Genomic DNA, 19,061 nt, shown 5'->3' with positions numbered 1-19,061 from the left:
AAAGATTAAAGTAACCATAATGTAAAGTGACCATAAAATGGGAAATATTATAAAACAGTTCTTACAATCTTAACATTTCACCATTAAAATAATAAAAAAATCCAATCACCTGGGATATTTCAAAATGTTTGGCCAGACTTTAAATCCAAAATATGTCATTAAAAACCTTTGCTACAAAAGATAAAACAAACAGTTGCCCAAAGTTTCAAATTAAAGACTCAACAATTTAATACAAGACAAGGATGCCCCAAAAGAAAAAAAACAACAACACATCAACCATTATTTTGACATTTGACGGTCGCCAGTAGTGGCTCTTGTGGACATACACGTGTTGCAGTCATGTTCCAAACATACTCGTCTGTCTTGTGCTCCTTGTAAGGGATGCGGAGCAGTTTTCAGAGACATGTTCGAATGCCTGTATCCTGTGAAGCATCGTGGTCTCACAGTCTCTCAGTAAGCCGACGACTACAAGGGACTTGTAGAGCCTGTACTTGATAGGAAAGCTGAGGAAACTGCTTGTTCACAACCTTCTTATTAAGGCCATCACTGCGGTCGCCATGGTAATTCTTATTCAGACATCAGCGGTTTATACACTATATAACCCAATTCATTAGTCCGCTGCTACCTTTAATTGAATATTGGTATAAGATACTGTATATGTAAACATTGACCTGTTTCACAAATATCATGTGGTATGAAAACATTTAACCTGCATTCTACGTATCATGTTAGTGTTCAGTAGACAACATTCAAAGCATTTTCTTTCATGTTTTATTCTTGTTTTCTATAAGGATCACACGTACATACAAAAGAATACTCCCAAAATAACAACACAATTGTCAAAAACGTTCATATTAAACCTGCATATGCAGTTTTGAAGAGTTTTGTACAAAACAATAAAAATGCCTTGGCTTTTTCTCCCAAAACCATAATGTATCACCCATAAACCACAATCAAAGAAACAGGAGCCTATAATACAGAACAGCTTGGCTGCCTATAAAGTCTGACTTGAAAGACTTTGCCTTACACAATTTCTGATTATGTTGGAATCTTGTCAGACATGCATGCTTGCAAAATGTTCAATTTTCATTACATTTTCTTACAGAGCTAAAATGTTTATCAGACAATGCAATTTTTGTCAGATTTGTCTTGACAGGTTTTGTTGAGTCCGTGAAGTATGAATAAAATCCAAACTACTGGTACTATTCAATGCACCATTAATAAAATCCAAACTACTGGTACTATTCAATGCACCATTAATAAATAGCAGATATACATGATCATCATTATAAGGACACAAACGTGAATACAAATCTTGATAATGCAAAGTATATAAGCTATAACTTATTGATGATGCTGAAACCCTTCATAAAGTATACATTAATTTTGTACTTATATAATATCCTCAGTGCAAACCACACAGCTCTGCCCATCATACCAATATAGACTTAGAAGCAGTAAGTTTAACATCATCCAAACGGAAAACAAAATAAACAAAAACAAGGAGAAAGTAATACAAAAATAACTTCACTGTCAGCAAAAATGAGTTTCTAATTACAAAATGTATAAGAAACTAATGCATTTAACCACCTATAAATTTAAGAATAAAATAGTAATACTCAGGTAAGTTATTGAATCATTATTAATATGAATACTTACATCATCCCATTTCAAACAATATATAAGACCATTCCTCAATGGACCTAACTATTTGCACCAACCAATACATGTCGCTTACAACATAAAATGAGGAAGGTCTAATCATAAGCTAGTCTGTAGATGAACCAATGTTTTTGGTTTTGTATATGTTATGTCCTTCACTACAAATGTAAATAATACATATATGTGCCATGTCCTGCAAAAATGGTTCTTATGCCATATATGCATGACATAGGACATAATGCAGTTCATCAACCTGTCGCTCTATTCAAAAATAACACTTCACTTCAGAGGTGAAAAAGGGGTTGGTATTAGTATCCGAGATTCCATGTGCCGTATCAAAGGAACTGAAACAAAGATTATCAATATAAAGGGCATGCTCATCAATAGTATGCATCAATTATGTTCATAAGCATCAATGATTGCCTTTTAAAAACTTAAACATATTGAAGAAATATGCTTTTTCAACATAAATTTTAAAGAAAGTTGAAGAATGTCTATATATAAGTAGATTATATATGGTTGATATTAGACTAGGACCGTGACAGGGGTGGTTTGGATACAGTAGGATCTTTGCTCAGGGAATGTCCAAAAGATCTATTCTTTAAAAAACACATTTTTTATTTCACCTGGGAAACATACTTGGATACCGGTATAAAGCCCACGGTTTTCAACAAAAAAATACCTTATAAAAGCGCTTTGCCAAAGACAAAGCATGGAGATCCTTTATTACTCTATTAACCCATTATGGGTAACAACTTTATGGGAAACAACTGGGTTAATATTTTCGGAGTTAGAACAGGATCTCAACAAGTTTAATTAAACTAGCCACATACTTTTGAGTCATGGCAGTATGCAGATGTTTGTTTTGAATTATTTCAGTAAGCATAGCAACTCCAATTTCCGACTGACAAAAAACAACAGAAATAACATGCATGTTCACCATATGGCCTTCTTCACATAAGGTACCGAGTTTGATTAACCCAGTTTAAGTATGTTTTTATTTGTCCCACAATCCAGATTTTAGTTTTCGTTCAATACTGTATCCATAGTAACCACAATTTGTTGCCTAACAAAACAACTTGAAATAACATCCATTATCCTAATAAGGCCCTTTATCCACATAGTTTCATCATACAAGCTTACAATGTAATTACATTTTTATATATCTAACGATCCAGATTTTTGGATGGACTGACAGAAAAACTTCACTTTTACACATATTCTCAGTATGGTAGTCACACATATTCCCTTTATGGTACTCTATCAACATACCTATTTAATCAGACTAGATATTGTATGTTTTGAGTTATAACCTGATTCAGATTTAAGTTTTCAGTTATTTATGGAACAAAGCTTATGTACCTACAGTAGCCACAACTTTTGTCAGTAAAAACGTAAATAACGTTACTATTACCACCTGTGTACTGTACCACCTTATGAGTTATTATACTCCTACCCATATCACACTTTGTGCTGCCTATTACCTGTGTACTGTACCACCTTATGAGTTATTATACTCCTACCCATATCACACTTTGTGCTGCCTATTACCTGTGTGCTGTACCACCTTATGAGTTATTATACTCCTACCCATGTCACACTTTGTGCTGCCTATTACCTGTGTACTGTACCACCTTATGAGTTATTATACTCCTACCCATATAACACTGCGCTGCCTATTACCTGTGTACTGTACCAGCTTTTGAGTTATTATACTCCTACCCATGTCACACTTTGCGCTGCCTATTACCTGTGTACTGCTCCATCTTATGAGTTATTATACTCCTATTTGTGCTGCCTATTACCTGTGTACTGTACCACCTTATGAGTTATTATACTCCTACCCATGTCACACTTTGTGCTGCCTATTACCTGTGTACTGTACCACCTTATGAGTTATTATACTCCTACCCATATAACACTGCGCTGCCTATTACCTGTGTACTGTACCAGCTTTTGAGTTATTATACTCCTACCCATGTCACACTTTGCGCTGCCTATTACCTGTGTACTGTTCCATCTTATGAGTTTTTATACTCCTATTTGTGCTGCCTATTACCTGTGTACTGTACCAGCTTATGAGTTATTATACTCCTACCCATGTCACACTTTGCGCTGCCTATTACCTGTGTACTGTACCACCTTATGAGTTATTATACTCCTACCCATGTCACACTTTGTGCTGCCTATTACCTGTGTTCTGTACCACCTTATGAGTTATTATACTCCTACCCATATCACACTTTGCGCTGCCTATTACCTGTGTACTGTACCAGCTTATGAGTTATTATACTCCTACCCATGTCACACTTTGTGCTGCCTATTACCTGTGTACTGTACCACCTTATGAGTAATTATACTCCTACCCATATCACACTTTGCGCTGCCTATTACCTGTGTACTGTACCAGCTTATGAGTTATTATACTCCTACCCATGTCACACTTTGTGCTGCCTATTACCTGTGTACTGTACCAGCTTATGAGTTATTATACTCCTACCCATGTCACACTTTGTGCTGCCTATTACCTGTGTACTGTTCCACCTTATGAGTTATTATACTCCTACCCATGTCACACTTTGCGCTGCCTATTACCTGTGTACTGTACCACCATATGAGTTATTATACTCCTACCCATGTCACACTTTGTGCTGCCTATTACCTGTGTACTGTACCACCTTATGAGTTATTATACTCCTACCCATGTCACACTTTGCGCTGCCTATTACCTGTGTACTGTTCCATCTTATGAGTGATTATACTCCTACCCATTTCACACTTTGCGCTGCCTATTACCTGTGTACTGTTCCACCTTATGAGTTATTATACTCCTACCCATTTCACACTTTGCGCTGCCTATTACCTGTGTACTGTTCCATCTTATGAGTTATTATACTCCTACCCATGTCACACTTTGTGCTGCCTATTACCTGTGTACTGTACCACCTTATGAGTTATTATACTCCTACCCATATCACACTTTGGGCTGCCTATTACCTGTGTACTGTTCCATCTTATGAGTTATTATACTCCTACCCATATCACACTTTGCGCTGCCTATTACCTGTGTACTGTTCCATCTTATGAGTTATTATACTCCTACCCATGTCACACTTTGTGCTGCCTATTACCTGTGTACTGTACCACCTTATGAGTTATTAAACTCCTACCCATATCACACTTTGCGCTGCCTATTACCTGTGTACTGTTCCATCTTATGAGTGATTATACTCCTACCCATATCACACTTTGCGCTGCCTATTACCTGTGTACTGTTCCATCTTATGAGTTATTATACTCCTACCCATATCACACTTTGCGCTGCCTATTACCTGTGTACTGTTCCATCTTATGAGTTATTATACTCCTACCCATGTCACACTTTGTGCTGCCTATTACCTGTGTACTGTACCACCTTACGAGTTATTATACTCCTACCCATGTCACACTTTGCGCTGCCTATTACCTGTGTACTGTACCACCTTATGAGTTATTATACTCCTACCCATGTCACACTTTGTGCTGCCTATTACCTGTGTACTGTACCACCTTATGAGTTATTATACTCCTACCCATATCACACTTTGCGCTGCCTATTACCTGTGTACTGTACCAGCTTATGAGTTATTATACTCCTACCCATGTCACACTTTGTGCTGCCTATTACCTGTGTACTGTACCACCTTATGAGTAATTATACTCCTACCCATATCACACTTTGCGCTGCCTATTACCTGTGTACTGTACCAGCTTATGAGTTATTATACTCCTACCCATGTCACACTTTGTGCTGCCTATTACCTGTGTACTGTACCAGCTTATGAGTTATTATTCTCCTACCCATGTCACACTTTGTGCTGCCTATTACCTGTGTACTGTTCCACCTTATGAGTTATTATACTCCTACCCATGTCACACTTTGCGCTGCCTATTACCTGTGTACTGTACCACCTTATGAGTTATTATACTCCTACCCATGTCACACTTTGTGCTGCCTATTACCTGTGTACTGTACCACCTTATGAGTTATTATACTCCTACCCATGTTACACTTTGTGCTGCCTATTACCTGTGTACTGTACCACCTCGTCCCAGCCAGGTTTCTGCCAGGCCGACTCACGATTGTCCTTCCGCATCTGTAGGTCCTTGTAGCCTGACAGGACGATCAGCAGAGAGTAGGACAATAACAACTAATTAATACATCAGCACAAATATCTACAATTAAATCAAGGGAACTATGAAAATGGGGATATTAAAACATTGCTCAAACATCAATTATAAATTATGATGCTTGACTGTAATTCCAAACCATCCAAAATGAGAAACACCCTACATACATTGCACATTGCAAGCATAAGAGTCAACACCTGGACATACAACCAAAAAGCTTTGCATAATATCATCATCTCAGGACGACTAAGTTGAGTGTTTGATTAAACAGGTCTACTTACACCAGATATGATGGACCTGATATAGCTGTCCTATTTGTGAGAACATGCCTGTCACAGGGTTACTTTCCTTGCGGTACTGTAGACCTCTTGACCTGCAGCATACAACTATGGTGAGATTAAATATTAAAATAGGAGTAAAAACATGTGTGTATTTTAAAAGCAACAATTTGAAACAGCTGCTAGTATTTATGCCAGCTTTCAAAGAAGTGGTGATATATTGCTTTGCAGCTGACAGTCTGTTGGTTGGATGGTTGGTGTATACATGATTTAGTTTGTGCACACTATCTAGAGAATGCCTTAACCTACACATTACACTAGCTTGTAATATGAAATTATATCAGTACAATGATCGGTAAAAACAAAATTATGATAAAACGCTTAAAGGAAATTGTGATGTGTATTCCCGAGTTATGCTTGATTGGTCATTGTAGGCTCGGGTACTACTTTAATGTACCCCGGGGACGGAAAATATACTGAATTCTAACACTAAATTGGTTGTTGTCGGCTAATTTTTTTCAAATTCATTATATTCATGTAAATATTTTGTTAAATGAACTCTGTATTATCGAAGTTATACTAAAAAAAAGCATGTTGAGGCAGATTTTGTTCAAAGAGAAAGTTGCTTCCTACCGTAGCGTGTTTTATGACATCGGATTTTGGGCGGGAATAAACCTCTGGTGCAGTCTAAATTGGACTTTAATCAACATTCTCAGATTCAAAATGCTGTTTTTTTGCAACATAGCAATTTTATCACAATAAACGTATGCATACAAAGTTTATTTCGTTTATTTCCACTTACATTTTACAAGAGCAAAGTAAGAAGCATTGTCCTCATTCGTTCTCAATAATTAACACAAACTTAAAAGTTATTTAATATTTGCTGCTTAATAAAACATGTTATTGTCTTAACTAAGTCTGTTGTGACTCTGAATATATATATAGTTAATAAACAAGCAGATACATGGTATACTATTTCAGAACAATTATAACAGCGTTTTACTATTAACATATTACCAGTTGTTTGCCCATTCAATCATTGTCCCAGCCTGAAAGAGAGACAATTTATATGAGCAAAATCAGACATGTAGCTATTCTAGGAATAGATAATTGGTTTGATTTAACAATTATCAGTTTCAAACCGAACATGGTTAAATGATGTTACAGATAAGGGGCCATCATGGGCCTACCTTACATGAAGCAGGGATTAAAATAGGGTTGAAAGCCAAATGTTAAGCCACCCTAAGTTAGAAATCTTCAATTATCTGAATATAATTTCTAACAGTCATAAATCTCGAGTCAAAAAGAATTTTGATTCTGAAAACCGGTATGTGTTACGTGCTATGTTATTGTTGAGTTTTAATTTTTCATTTTAAATCAAGGTTAAAGAACACCATCAACGGGAAAATAATAACTTTGTGGTTATTACATTTTTTTTATAATGTACTCTTAAAGTTGATTCAATATAAAGTAACAGTTGCATAAAAATGATGCAATTTTTTGCTATATGCACAAAAGGTCAATTGCAAAAGGATTGCATCAAAAAGGAGTATTTGATTTTGTTTAAACAGAGCAGCTGTTGATAACAATATGGTGAGTACCCTGAGAGTGTAACTCCTCATCTCGTATATGTTCGGTCCATCTCTCGGTATCAGCTCCGGCCAGAAGGAGAAGCTGAGAAGGATCTGGTTCTTCCTGGAGCGCAGCATCTTGTTCCTTGCTTGACGAAACGCAATGAAGTCCTGGACATAACCAGAAATTTCAACATTATTGTGCATGCAACTTGAAGGTCAAGAATCTGAAAAATGCAACAACAGCTGTATATACACAGTGCCTTCCACTATTCTTCCACTTTGATAATGTAATTTATGTGTTCAGTCAGTCATCCGATATAACGAATGCGAAGACATATTTGATTATGAATATCTTAATAGTGGCATAGTTATCTACATACAAAAATAAATCTGAAAATTTAAATTACATCAAAAAGGTGGCCATGCCTTAAAACAAGATTTCCTTTTGATTTACAAATCCTCTTATTGTGTTAATACCTATGCAATCCCAAGCAGGTCTGAATATAAGCTACCAAAACACACACTTAAATGCACAGCCTTCATTAACCTCACTGCCCCAAACAGCATAGGAGTAACTCGTAGTCTGTTCAGTTTTATGCTGTTGGCTGCTCAACAGTATCTTAGGGTTGCAAATTAAGCCTTTAAAACTTCAATCTAGTGAGAAAGGTCTTTTTTTTTTAATGTTACTTTCTGAGGGACTACAAATGCTTTGAAATACTATCTTAAAGGTAAAGGATTGATACAGGTTTAAACACTCAAAATCAATGAATATTTTGTAAATAAAGTTAACACATAAACAAGAGTGCCAAACTGTCACAAAATACGCCCGTTTGAAGGTGTTGGACAACTTAATAACTTTACCATGACCCATATTTGAACTTGACCTACATCTATACACAACTTCTGACCAAATTTGGTGAAGATCAGATGAAAACTACTTCAATTAGAGAGCGGACACCATGCTAAATGCTTGAAATGCACTAAGTGACCTCGTGATCTAGTTTTTGACCCGGCATGACCCATATTCGAACTTGACCTAGATATTGTCTAGACATAACTTCTGACCAAATTTGGTGAAGATTGGAATAAAAACTACTTCAATTAGAGAGCGGACACCATGCTAAATGCTTGAAATGCACTAAGTGACCCTGTGACCTAGTTTTTGACCCTGCATGACTCATATTCGAACTTGACCTAGATATTGACTAGATACATCTTCTGACCAAGTATGGTGATTATTGGATGAAAATTACTTCTATAACAGAGCGGACACCATGCTAAATGCTTGAAATGCACTAAGTAACCCCGTGACCTAGTTTTTGACCCGGCATGACCCATATTCGGACTTGACCTATATATTGTCCAGATACAACTTCTGGCCAAGTTTGGTGAAGATCGGATAAAAACTACTTCAATTAGAGAGCGGACACCATGCTAAATGCTTGAAATGCACTAAGTGACCTTGTGACCTAGTTTTTGACCTGCAGGGTCTTCCCCAGGCCATTTAAGCATTTCGAAATCAGAGTCCCCGGGGCGCTTGAAATTTTCCGATCAGTGTATTCTTCAGTAAAAGAAAGTGGAGATTGTCCAAAAAAATCAAGGTTTCCCTATCAGTGTATCAATATTCCCTGTTTTAAAAGAGTACTCGGTACCTACTTTCACAAGTAATCGCCATAAACACCACATGGGGTAATGGATAATCCACTGATAAGAGAATAGCATGACGGGCGTATCGATTTTTCTAGCCACATTACACGGTCATTTAAATGCTGACAAGGATGTTTCTGGTAACTTTCCAGTCGTCAAACTGTGAAGTTCAACGTCCAATCGGTTACGCGAATGCTTATGAGGGCGGGGTTAACTATCGACCATTATTTTTGTTTGACGTCGGGCATGAAGTAAGAGTTTATCAAAGCTTGATTAGCAAGAAGTTGTACCATTTGAGTAATATAAAACCGGTAATTAGTACAGTACAGAACATTAAAGACGGTTTCGGGCATCATCATCACACCTTTTTACTGTAAACAAGTGTTACCTATGACTCATAATTAATACGGGAAATTAATTGCTAGTGGTAAACAATTAATTATTATAGCGAGTTAGTTGTGCAAATGACTCCCGGTTACAATTATGTGATAACAATTTATTTAATTCCAGTACATGTATATTTCAACATGTCCATTTATAGAACTGATTCACCTCGTTTTTCTGACATTTATTCGACACGTAATGCGCTTTAACAAATTTTCGTTGAATTAATGACGTACACTTGTAAATGTTTCGTCCGATAATCGATAGTTAGAAGACTGATGATGGCAACCGGCCGTGATTCTCGTGGACAACGTGAATTTCATGCATAATTCCGTCAAAACATTTATTCGACTCGTAAAGTGTTTACACAAATTATCGTTGAATTTATAACGCAACGGTTAATATTTGTTGAAATCTCAAATGGGAATAATTAAATTTGTTAATCCGAAACCCATTCCCGTAAGTCGATGTTAACGCGTTTTTGATCCGAAACACAATTCCGAATGTAAATGTTACCGCAACGTTATATATTTTTGCTTCGTATTAGCAGTGCAAATTTATTTTGTGTCGAATCTTTTTCTCAATTAAAAAGAGCGCGAAAATTATGCAGCATGTACAACGTCGCGTCTATTGCATACAAATGGCGTGTATTGAGCATTTTAACAAGCACACAACAGGTCAGGGGATTGACGCATGTTCAGAGGCAATATTTCATCAAATCTATAAATAGTCACTTAAAAATGGCAAGGTTTGTGTTAAAGAAATAACTGAAAGCTTTTATCGTAAATATTTACCAGAAAGAGATTGATAAAAACGGAATAAACGGGATTATCGGGTAATAAGTAGAAACGTGAAAAATAGTAAGTATACAGTAATAGAGTCGGGTTGAAACGGATGTATTGGGGAATGTTCTAGTCGGGATTTTACTATCTGTGCGGAAAAGTTTTAAAACAATTAAACAATATAAAAAAACAAATATTTTTAAATGACTGGGGGATTTTTTTGAAGAGTCATAGCGCACCAAATGACGTCTTTTGACGCTGTTTTTCTTTGAGTTATAACGCACCACAGAACGTGAATTGACACGTTAAATTAAAAAAAATCAACGACGGGAGGGGACACCCGAACCCACCCGCGATCGGCCCCGGGGCGCCTGAAAAAATTCCTGGGGAAGGCACTGACCTGGCATAACCCATATTTGAACTTGACCTAGATATTGTCTAGATAAAACTTCTGACAAAGTTTGGTGAAGATCGGATGAAAAGTATTTGAATTAGAGAGCGGACACTGCTGTGGACGCCGCACGCCCGCCCACCCCCCGCCGCGAAGGTGAAACTATAATACTTCTGGTTTTTTTTTAATGGGCGTATAAAAATGAGTGTTCCTTACAGCAATAGCCAAAATTTCAATGCACGGTAACATAGCTGTAATGAGATACAAAATGCTTGTTTATTTTTTGTGTGACAATATATATTCCATGTGAATTTCCGGCCATATCCAAGCATTTAAGAGTCTCCACAAATTGCTTAGGTTTTCCCTGGTAGTAACCTAACTATGTGTTTTTAGAGTGCCGTTTTAATTAAGGAAATTATATTCAATATCTATGACATTTCAAACAATATCTATGCCATATAACAAAATTCCAATATGTAAAAGCACTTTTCTATAAAAAGTTAACTGTAACCCAAAAGAAAACATACTCTCAAAGTTTACAAACACAACAACACAATAATAATACAATGAAGACACTAACTTTGTCAGTTCTGTAGATTTGTGTTGCTTCGTTGAGGACTGGATATCCGCCCTTGTATTCCCAGATATGGACTACAAATAAAACATCCGGGTCGTCAGTATTTATTTGCAAGCAACATTTTTATAGTTGCCCTTTTCAAAATTAAAAAGAGATGTTTTGGTCAGAAACACAATGCCCCCTAATGCACCGCTTTTCTTATTTTGACCTTTGACCTTGATGGATGACCTTGACCTTTCACCATCAAAATGTGCAGCTCCATGAGATACACATGCATGCCAAATATCAAGTTGCTATCTTCAATATTGAAAAAGTTATTGCAAAACTTTAATATATTAGTTTTAAATGTTTGACCTTTGACCTTGAAGGATGACCTTGATCTTGACCTCTCACACACAAAATGTGCAGCTCCATGAGATACACATGCATGCCAAATATCAAGTTGCTATGTTCAATATTTCAAAAGTTATTGCAAAACTACTATATTAAAGTTTAAAATTTTTGACCTTGAAGGATGACCTTGACCTTTCACCACTCAAAATGTGCAGCTCCATGAGAAACACATGCATGCCAAATATGAAGTTGCTATGTTCAATATTTCAAAGTTATTGCAAAACTTTAATATACTAAATTTTTTAATTTTTGACCTTTGACCTTGAAGGATGACCTTGACCTTTCACCACTCAAAATGTGCAGCTCCATGAGTTACACATGCATGCCAAATATCAAGTTGCTATGTTCAATATTTCAAAAGTTATTGCAAAACTTTATTGTAAGGTTAAAGTTTTGGGACAGAATGACAGACAGACAGACAGGCCAAAAACAATATACCCCAGTTCTATCGATCCGGGGGCATAAAAAGCAACCACACTTCAAAAAATGGTTTACTTATACTGTAAGCTTACATACTTGTTTACTGGTTTCTTGACTTACAGCATTACAGTTCCATGTTTCTAATGGAATATAATACCGTACACAAGTTTTAATGAGTAAGTTTACACCAAAGCTGTTGCTTGATATGGTTATCAAATAGACATTATTTAAAATACATTAAGTCAAGTAAGCAACCTAAATTTCATTTCAAATTTACAGAAAGAGACACAGGCATTCCAATTATCCAAGCACTTTATTTGGGTGATCAATGGTAATAATTATAATGGATCTAAATAGTTGAAGGCAAACCTGCTTCATCCTGGTCTCCTATTTCCACGGTGAAACTGCCTTTCAAGGTCACATTGGAGGCCTTGTTTTGCATCAGTTCCTGGTAGACCTGACTATTCAACAAAACCCAGTGAATTCCTGTTCCTTACTTAGTAAGGACTATTTTTATTATAAATGTCTAGCCAAATAAAGGCTACATTCTCTCAGAAAATTGTATTAAAATTCATTACTGAAAATTCAATTGTAACACCAAAACCAAAAATAACAACAAAACAACTAGTTCTATCAATAAAAACTTATAATACTTACAATTGTTTGAGATACTCTTCCATATATTCTGGCTTTACTGCATGAACTGAATTTAAATGTAAATTCATAAGTGAAAAGGTAATAAGGAAAAACAATTACCCAACTACTAGACTTTTGAAGACCTAGGAAATTAATAAAAAGTTATTACAACGTGTTCATTAATTTTGAATCAACCTTTAATCTAAACTTAAAACCTTTTTAAATGTACATAATTATTGTGACAGGTAAGAAAACAAAGTAGCAGGGAAGTCTAGCTCAGATTAGTAGACAGCTGAACTACAGTCCAAAGATAACTAATCTGGTTCCAAGCACTGCAATTTTCCTAGAGGCCTAAATGGCTCATGACATTATTTCTGCAGATGCAGCTTTTCTCCATATATCTCTGATTTTAATAGGACACTATGTCTTGCACTAAGTCATAAATGCATGCATTAACTTGGTTCTGTGAAGACACCTTACACAGGGTAATAAAAATTGGTTCGATTCAACAGTTTCGAGTAATTTAACTGACCAGCATTAAAACACTAAAATTTGTTGCAACTGGATATAAATTACAAAAAAAACAAGCAAATTCGTAGAATTGATATCCCCCCCAACATATGCTTTGTTTTTTCAAGATACCAAGGGCCATAACTCCGTTATTTACAGATGGTGTACAATGCCATTCGGGGTGCATCATCCTCTTATCCATATATATATACTCATACCAAGTTTCAATGAAATCCGCCAAAGCACTTCCAAGATATGGCTCCGGACACAAAAGTGACGGAAGGACGGACAGCGCCAAAACAATATCCCTCCGCCTCTGGCGGGGGATATATACTCATACCAAGTTTCAATGAAATCCGCTAAAGCACTTCCAAGATATGGCTCCGGACACAAAAGTGCCTATAGTAAAAAGCATTTTTTCAAGATACAAAGGGCCATAACTCAGTTTTTAACAGATGGTGTACAATGCCATTTGGAATGCATCTTCCTCTTATGCATATATATACTCATTGGAAGTTTCAATGAAATCTGCCAAAGCACTTCCAAGATATGGCTCCGGACACAAAAGTGCTGGACGGACGGACGAACAGACGGCCGGACGGACAGACGGACAACGCCAAAACAATATCCCTCCGCCTCTGGATACTCATACCAAGTTACAATGAAATTCGCCAAAGCACCTTTAAGATATGGCTCCGAACACAAAAGTGCCTATAGTAAAAAGCATTTTTTCAAGATACAAAGGGCCATAACTCTGTTTTTAACAGATGGTATACAATGCAATTTGGCGTGCATCATCCTCATATGCATATATATACTCATACCAAGTTTAAATGAAATCCGCCAAAGCATTTCCAAGATATGGCTCCGGACACAAAAGTGCCTATAGTAAAAAGCATTTTTTCAAGATACAAAGGGCCATAACTCCATCATTAACAGATGGTGTACCATGCCATTTGGCGTGCATCATCCTCTTATGCATATATATACTCATACGAAGTTTCAATGAAATCCGCCAAAGCACATCCAAGATATGGCTCCGGACACAAAAGTGCCGGACAGGACAGCCGGACAACGCCAAAACAATATCCCTCCGCCTCTGGCGGGGGATAACAAACTGAAACAAACTCATGTTACATAAACTTACACATAAGTTCATACAGTGTTTCTTTAGAGGACAATTTTGAAGCATGGGATTCCTTGCTGGGTTCTATTGTCCTCACATTCAGGATCTTTTCAAACCATCCTTTCTTTACAGGAACAGGGATCACTTCCTCTCGTTTATCTTCCTCCTTACATAGTCTTGCAGTGGTGCCAATAAATCTGTAACCAAACACTCAGTTGCATGAGTAAAGACTATTGAACTTACTCTACCTTTAAAGGGACATTTTCAATGAATCTTCACTTTGTCCATGCCTTTAAATTTATTTTCTTAAATATCATTTGGATTTTTTTTTATAACTATAATAACAAGGAGAGATAAAATAACAGCCACTGTATTCAATTTTGGAACCTCTACAAACAAAAGCAAATCTCTTCCAAACCCAGGCTTCCTGAAAAGGCCGGACCGCCGGTCTTATCCGGCAAAATTCTTTACGGTCCGGCGAAGTTTCTTATATCGCCGGCAGTGTTTTTTTTAATTCAAAATCGGGTCCGGTAACCAGAACCATTCCCAATGGAAAAAAGTATATATTTTTACCAAATGGAAGCTAAAAATTCCAAATGAATTGTTTAAAAAAAAAATTATTTTTTTTTTTTTTAGATCTCAATATTTTGTTCATCTCCCATCCATATTATAAGATCAACCTTAGTAAATATAATACTGGACACACTTGTATCCTCAATTTGGAAGCATTTGTTACCAAAACAACAACAACACTTATTTCCCAATTTAAGTCAAAATGCTGCTAATTTTCCCAATCCAAAGGGACCTGGCCCCATTCCCAAAATGGTGAAAAAAACCACTGGCCGGTCCTTGTGACAGGCCAAACAAATTATGACAAAATAAAGAAAAGTCTAATACTTGCCAAAAGATCGAAAACACCCATAAGAAACACTCGTTTCGTGAATTTCGAGCCTTTTTGTCATTAAGAACACTAACACGTCACTAGTTCTTAAGAGTGTTCTTCCTTTGAAATGTTGTTTTTTCGAAAAGGTCAATATCATTGGTCCGACATATTACCATCTATCCAATTACAAAGGTTATAACAAAAAACTACACCTGAAAATAAATGTTGTTGCTGAAGTTCTTCACCAATCGTGCTATATTATTTTGTTTTGAGTCTGACTAGTATTTAAAGCTGTTTACTTTACCAGATACTTTCAATTTGTATGCCTTTCTACGCCTTTTTATCGCCATTTTGTATTTTGTTTTTTAAATATTTGTCAAAAAATATGGCAGAAAGTGACATATTTTGCGAAAGAAACATGTTTTCCATTGTTTATTTAAGAAAAATAAGAATCTACTTCAATTTCAGAAAACTCAGACAGAAAAACAGATAATTTGATTTTTTTATCATTTTTGGCGGCCATCTTGGACTCCATCTTGGATTACAAAAAACTAGGGATGCAAGAGGTTACACAAATGATTAACCGGTTAACCTTTTTCCGTAACCAGTTATTAACCGGTTAATCAAAACGCCTAAAGTAGTTAAAATCATTTAGAGTACGTAAAATATGTCATACCGCTCTGTAGAAACAAAAGCAATTTCAAATTTAAAATCGCTTGCGTTGATAACAATCCAGTTTCGGAATAAAATGAATTATAAAGATATTTTCATAATTTTGTAAACATATGCTATATATTTTATTTAGTTTTCCTGTGTAAATGCATAAGAGTCAAATATTAAAGAACTACACAATGTTCATTTTCATGTGTTATATTACCTTCGCGCCGTATCGCTCACAAAAATGGTGTGTTTCTTTGTTCATTCTGTTATAATTTTTGAAACTCAAATCTGCTTATTATAGAAATGTTTTTCCCTTTCAATTCGATGTAAAGTGGGTCATGTGTGTTCTATGAATCCGGATCTATTCTTATTCGCTCATTGCATATTTTGTTGCTTGCATTTTAGCGTTTGTAGCCGAAGAAGTATCGTTTGATTTTCATTATACAATAAAAAATGTGCGTAAAATAAAGGACACACATAAAATTAATTTTGAACGAAATGTAAGTTGAATATTTAATATAATCAGTACATTTATGTAATAGCGAAGTAACTAAGTATTATGATTTCAAAACTGATAGTTACGTATGTTTGTCGACATACCATAGCGCGCACATTTTACGCAATTACACAAATACTAAATTTAACGGGTTTATTAATTTTTAATATTTTTAATTGATGTTTAATTATTTAAATAGTTAATGATTTGCTTTCTTAAATAGAACTTGCATCGGACAGTAGTGGTGGAATCATTGGACGTAAATTATCATAATGATATTAATTTTTGATAAAGAAAAACCACATTAACTCGTCAAGATTTTAGAATTCAATTCGTGATAAAATTGTAACTTATCAACACGGTATTTTCGCGAGCAATCAGTGTTGGATATTGGTTAACAAAACATCAAAATAAGCCGTCCAATGTCTCAACTGTTTTTTTATCGCGAGTTCAATAAACGTGTCAATTACGTCCTCGCTATAAGCTCCCACTCACCACAGTTCGCTAGTTAAATTTTAGCGAGTCAAAAGACCAGTATTGTCAGTTATCAAAACGTACCCCTTATTTGTTATCACAAATGTATTGATTAATTGCTTGATTACTTTGACTGTTGACACGTTATTTATTACAGTCGATGGTGCGGCATGTTGTTTTAACTAGTCGCCCGCGCATGGTAGTATGTAAAATCGTTAGAAATATTCACCGAAAAAAACATAATCATATATTTTTTCCAGGTTAACCTTTTCCCGAAAATGTAACCGGTTAACTGGTCGTTTCGGTAGGTTAACCGGTAAACCTCATGCATCCCTACAAAAAACGAACCATCACGCGGCACGTCCACCCAAAATTTTCTGACACTTCAGACATTTACCTAAAAAATGATATATAAATCAGCTTTCACTCTTTTTTGCACACGGGAGGAGCCCAGGGACTGTACTAGACGTGATGTTCATGTTTTTATACTAAACAAAATACACCCACACTTCCATGCGACGTTCTACATGTCTGCATAATTTTCGCGCACATTTTTGAGACAAAGGATAAAGCACTGTTTAATTGACACTAGAACTTGTTAATGTCGCGAAAGCATTAAAATTCTGAAGCATGTTTTGGATTACAAATTGAATAATGCTCATTTTAACGAAACATTAACAGTTGTAGTTAATTCAACAAACTGCCATAAAACCACACGCTTATGAAAATTACGTCGCTCTTCGTCTGCATAATCTTACTGCAGGTACACTGCTTACAAGTGTTGTCGCTCATTCAAAGGGTGCACCAACAAACTGCCATAAAATCAGTATATTAAAGCAAATTAACAACCACATTAAACAATGCCGCCTTTTTAGTTTGACTGCAAACATGAGACAATCGATATGATAACAGGACCCCTGTTAATTGATCGATTTTGACATGTAGCATAGTCACCTATTCGGGTAGGCAACGCCATTGCGAAGCTGCGGATTAGTGGGAACACAATTGATTCGAGGTGCAGTTAAGTCGAAAAGATAAGGTACATGTATATATGGATTATATAAAATCCGGGACATTTGACGAGATTTCCGGGACTGCGGGACACGTTCTTCATTTCCGGGACAATCCGGACAATCCGGGACGTATGAAATGTATGCTTAATTCTTCGGTTATGAACTCGCGCTTTCAGGAAGCCTGCACACCACTCATGCTTTTCAATAATGTTTGTTGTTTAAAACTTTATTCGAAATGTTAGTTTTGTCTAAAAAATAATATAAAAAAAAAGCATTACAGGCCACATACTAAGATGAGATGAATCTGTTGTTTTTTTTTAATTTATGTCAACCCATGTAAGTATTTTCAACAAACAGGTTCTATTGTCTTAACTAGAAATGTAAGCTAAAGCTAACCCTGTTTCGAAAGTCTACCAGAGTTTTTGACATATTTATGACACAGTCACACAATAGTCAATATGTCAATAATTTTGAACTTCATGATGAAAATCAACAAATCATTGGTATACATTATTGACATGAAGCTTGCAAAACTTTGTTATCTTTGTCTATGACTCTTTTACAATCGTTCCAATGCAAATTTGTAAAAACTTGTATATATAATTATTATTGGTGCAATGTAACCCTCTTCAGTTTCATTCCCCACCCACACACTTAGCATTAAAGGGCACATAAGGACATTTTACAATATTTAACGATTGTCACCATATATATCATTATTGCAGCTACTGATATTTGCCATATTAAGTTAATGGATACCTGAATGGTTGCTTTACGTTTGTAAAACATCGCAAAGACCGCACAATACCCTGCAGGTTACTGGCTTGAGACGTAACTGCAGCCATCTTTTTGTTATGAAATCTCCAAACTGTTTAGAATGTTCAATTAACAATTTAATCTCATATTAAAAAATCAATCTGCAAATAAGTTTTAAATTATTTTAGAAGTCAATTAGATATTACACTATGCAAATAATATTAAAGAC

At 35.8% G+C, this 19,061-nt stretch overlaps 1 protein-coding gene and 1 long non-coding RNA gene across 4 annotated transcripts; both read right to left on the bottom strand.

The window, feature by feature from the left end:
• Window positions 1-757: 757 nt before the first annotated feature.
• LOC127841785 (protein NipSnap-like) lies at window positions 758-18,988 on the bottom strand. The gene is made up of 10 exons (XM_052370865.1): window positions 18,836-18,988; window positions 14,572-14,747; window positions 12,936-12,981; window positions 12,648-12,739; window positions 11,469-11,539; window positions 7,712-7,852; window positions 7,128-7,159; window positions 6,114-6,205; window positions 5,732-5,815; window positions 758-2,006 (listed from the first exon to the last, which is right to left on the bottom strand). The coding sequence occupies exons 1-10, from the start codon at window positions 18,919-18,921 to the stop codon at window positions 1,942-1,944; spliced, it is 885 nt and encodes a 294-aa protein (XP_052226825.1). The 5' UTR covers window positions 18,922-18,988; the 3' UTR covers window positions 758-1,941.
• Window positions 2,027-5,063, bottom strand: LOC127841797 (uncharacterized). Of its 3 annotated transcripts, none has more exons than XR_008031330.1 (3): window positions 4,995-5,063; window positions 4,341-4,391; window positions 2,027-3,079 (listed from the first exon to the last, which is right to left on the bottom strand). It is a non-coding gene; the product is annotated as an uncharacterized LOC127841797 (long non-coding RNA). The 3 variants fall into 3 exon arrangements; XR_008031331.1 differs by lacking the exon at window positions 4,995-5,063 and adding an exon at window positions 4,727-4,795; XR_008031332.1 differs by lacking the exon at window positions 4,995-5,063 and adding an exon at window positions 4,526-4,594.
• Window positions 18,989-19,061: the final 73 nt, after the last annotated feature.

Source organism: Dreissena polymorpha, chromosome 1 (genome assembly GCF_020536995.1).
Source record: "Dreissena polymorpha isolate Duluth1 chromosome 1, UMN_Dpol_1.0, whole genome shotgun sequence".
Classification (NCBI taxonomy): Eukaryota; Metazoa; Mollusca; class Bivalvia; order Myida; family Dreissenidae; genus Dreissena; species Dreissena polymorpha.
The sequence above is the reverse complement of the archived record's forward strand: the minus strand, read 5'-3'. Positions and strand labels throughout refer to the sequence as shown.

What these genes read in the sequence shown, in the direction of transcription:
- LOC127841785 (XM_052370865.1), bottom strand. Translation starts at nt 18,921, where the DNA reads ATGGCTGCAGTTACGTCTCAAGCCAGTAACCTGCAGGGTATTGTGCGG. An exon ending in AACACTGTATGAACTTATGT is followed by an intron (nt 12,982 to 14,571) that starts GTAAGTTTATGT and finishes ATTTAAATTCAG; the next exon opens with TTCATGCAGTAAAGCCAGAA. An exon ending in CGAGGTGGTACAGTACACAG is followed by an intron (nt 2,007 to 5,731) that starts GTAATAGGCAGC and finishes TCTTTGTTTCAG; the next exon opens with TTCCTTTGATACGGCACATG.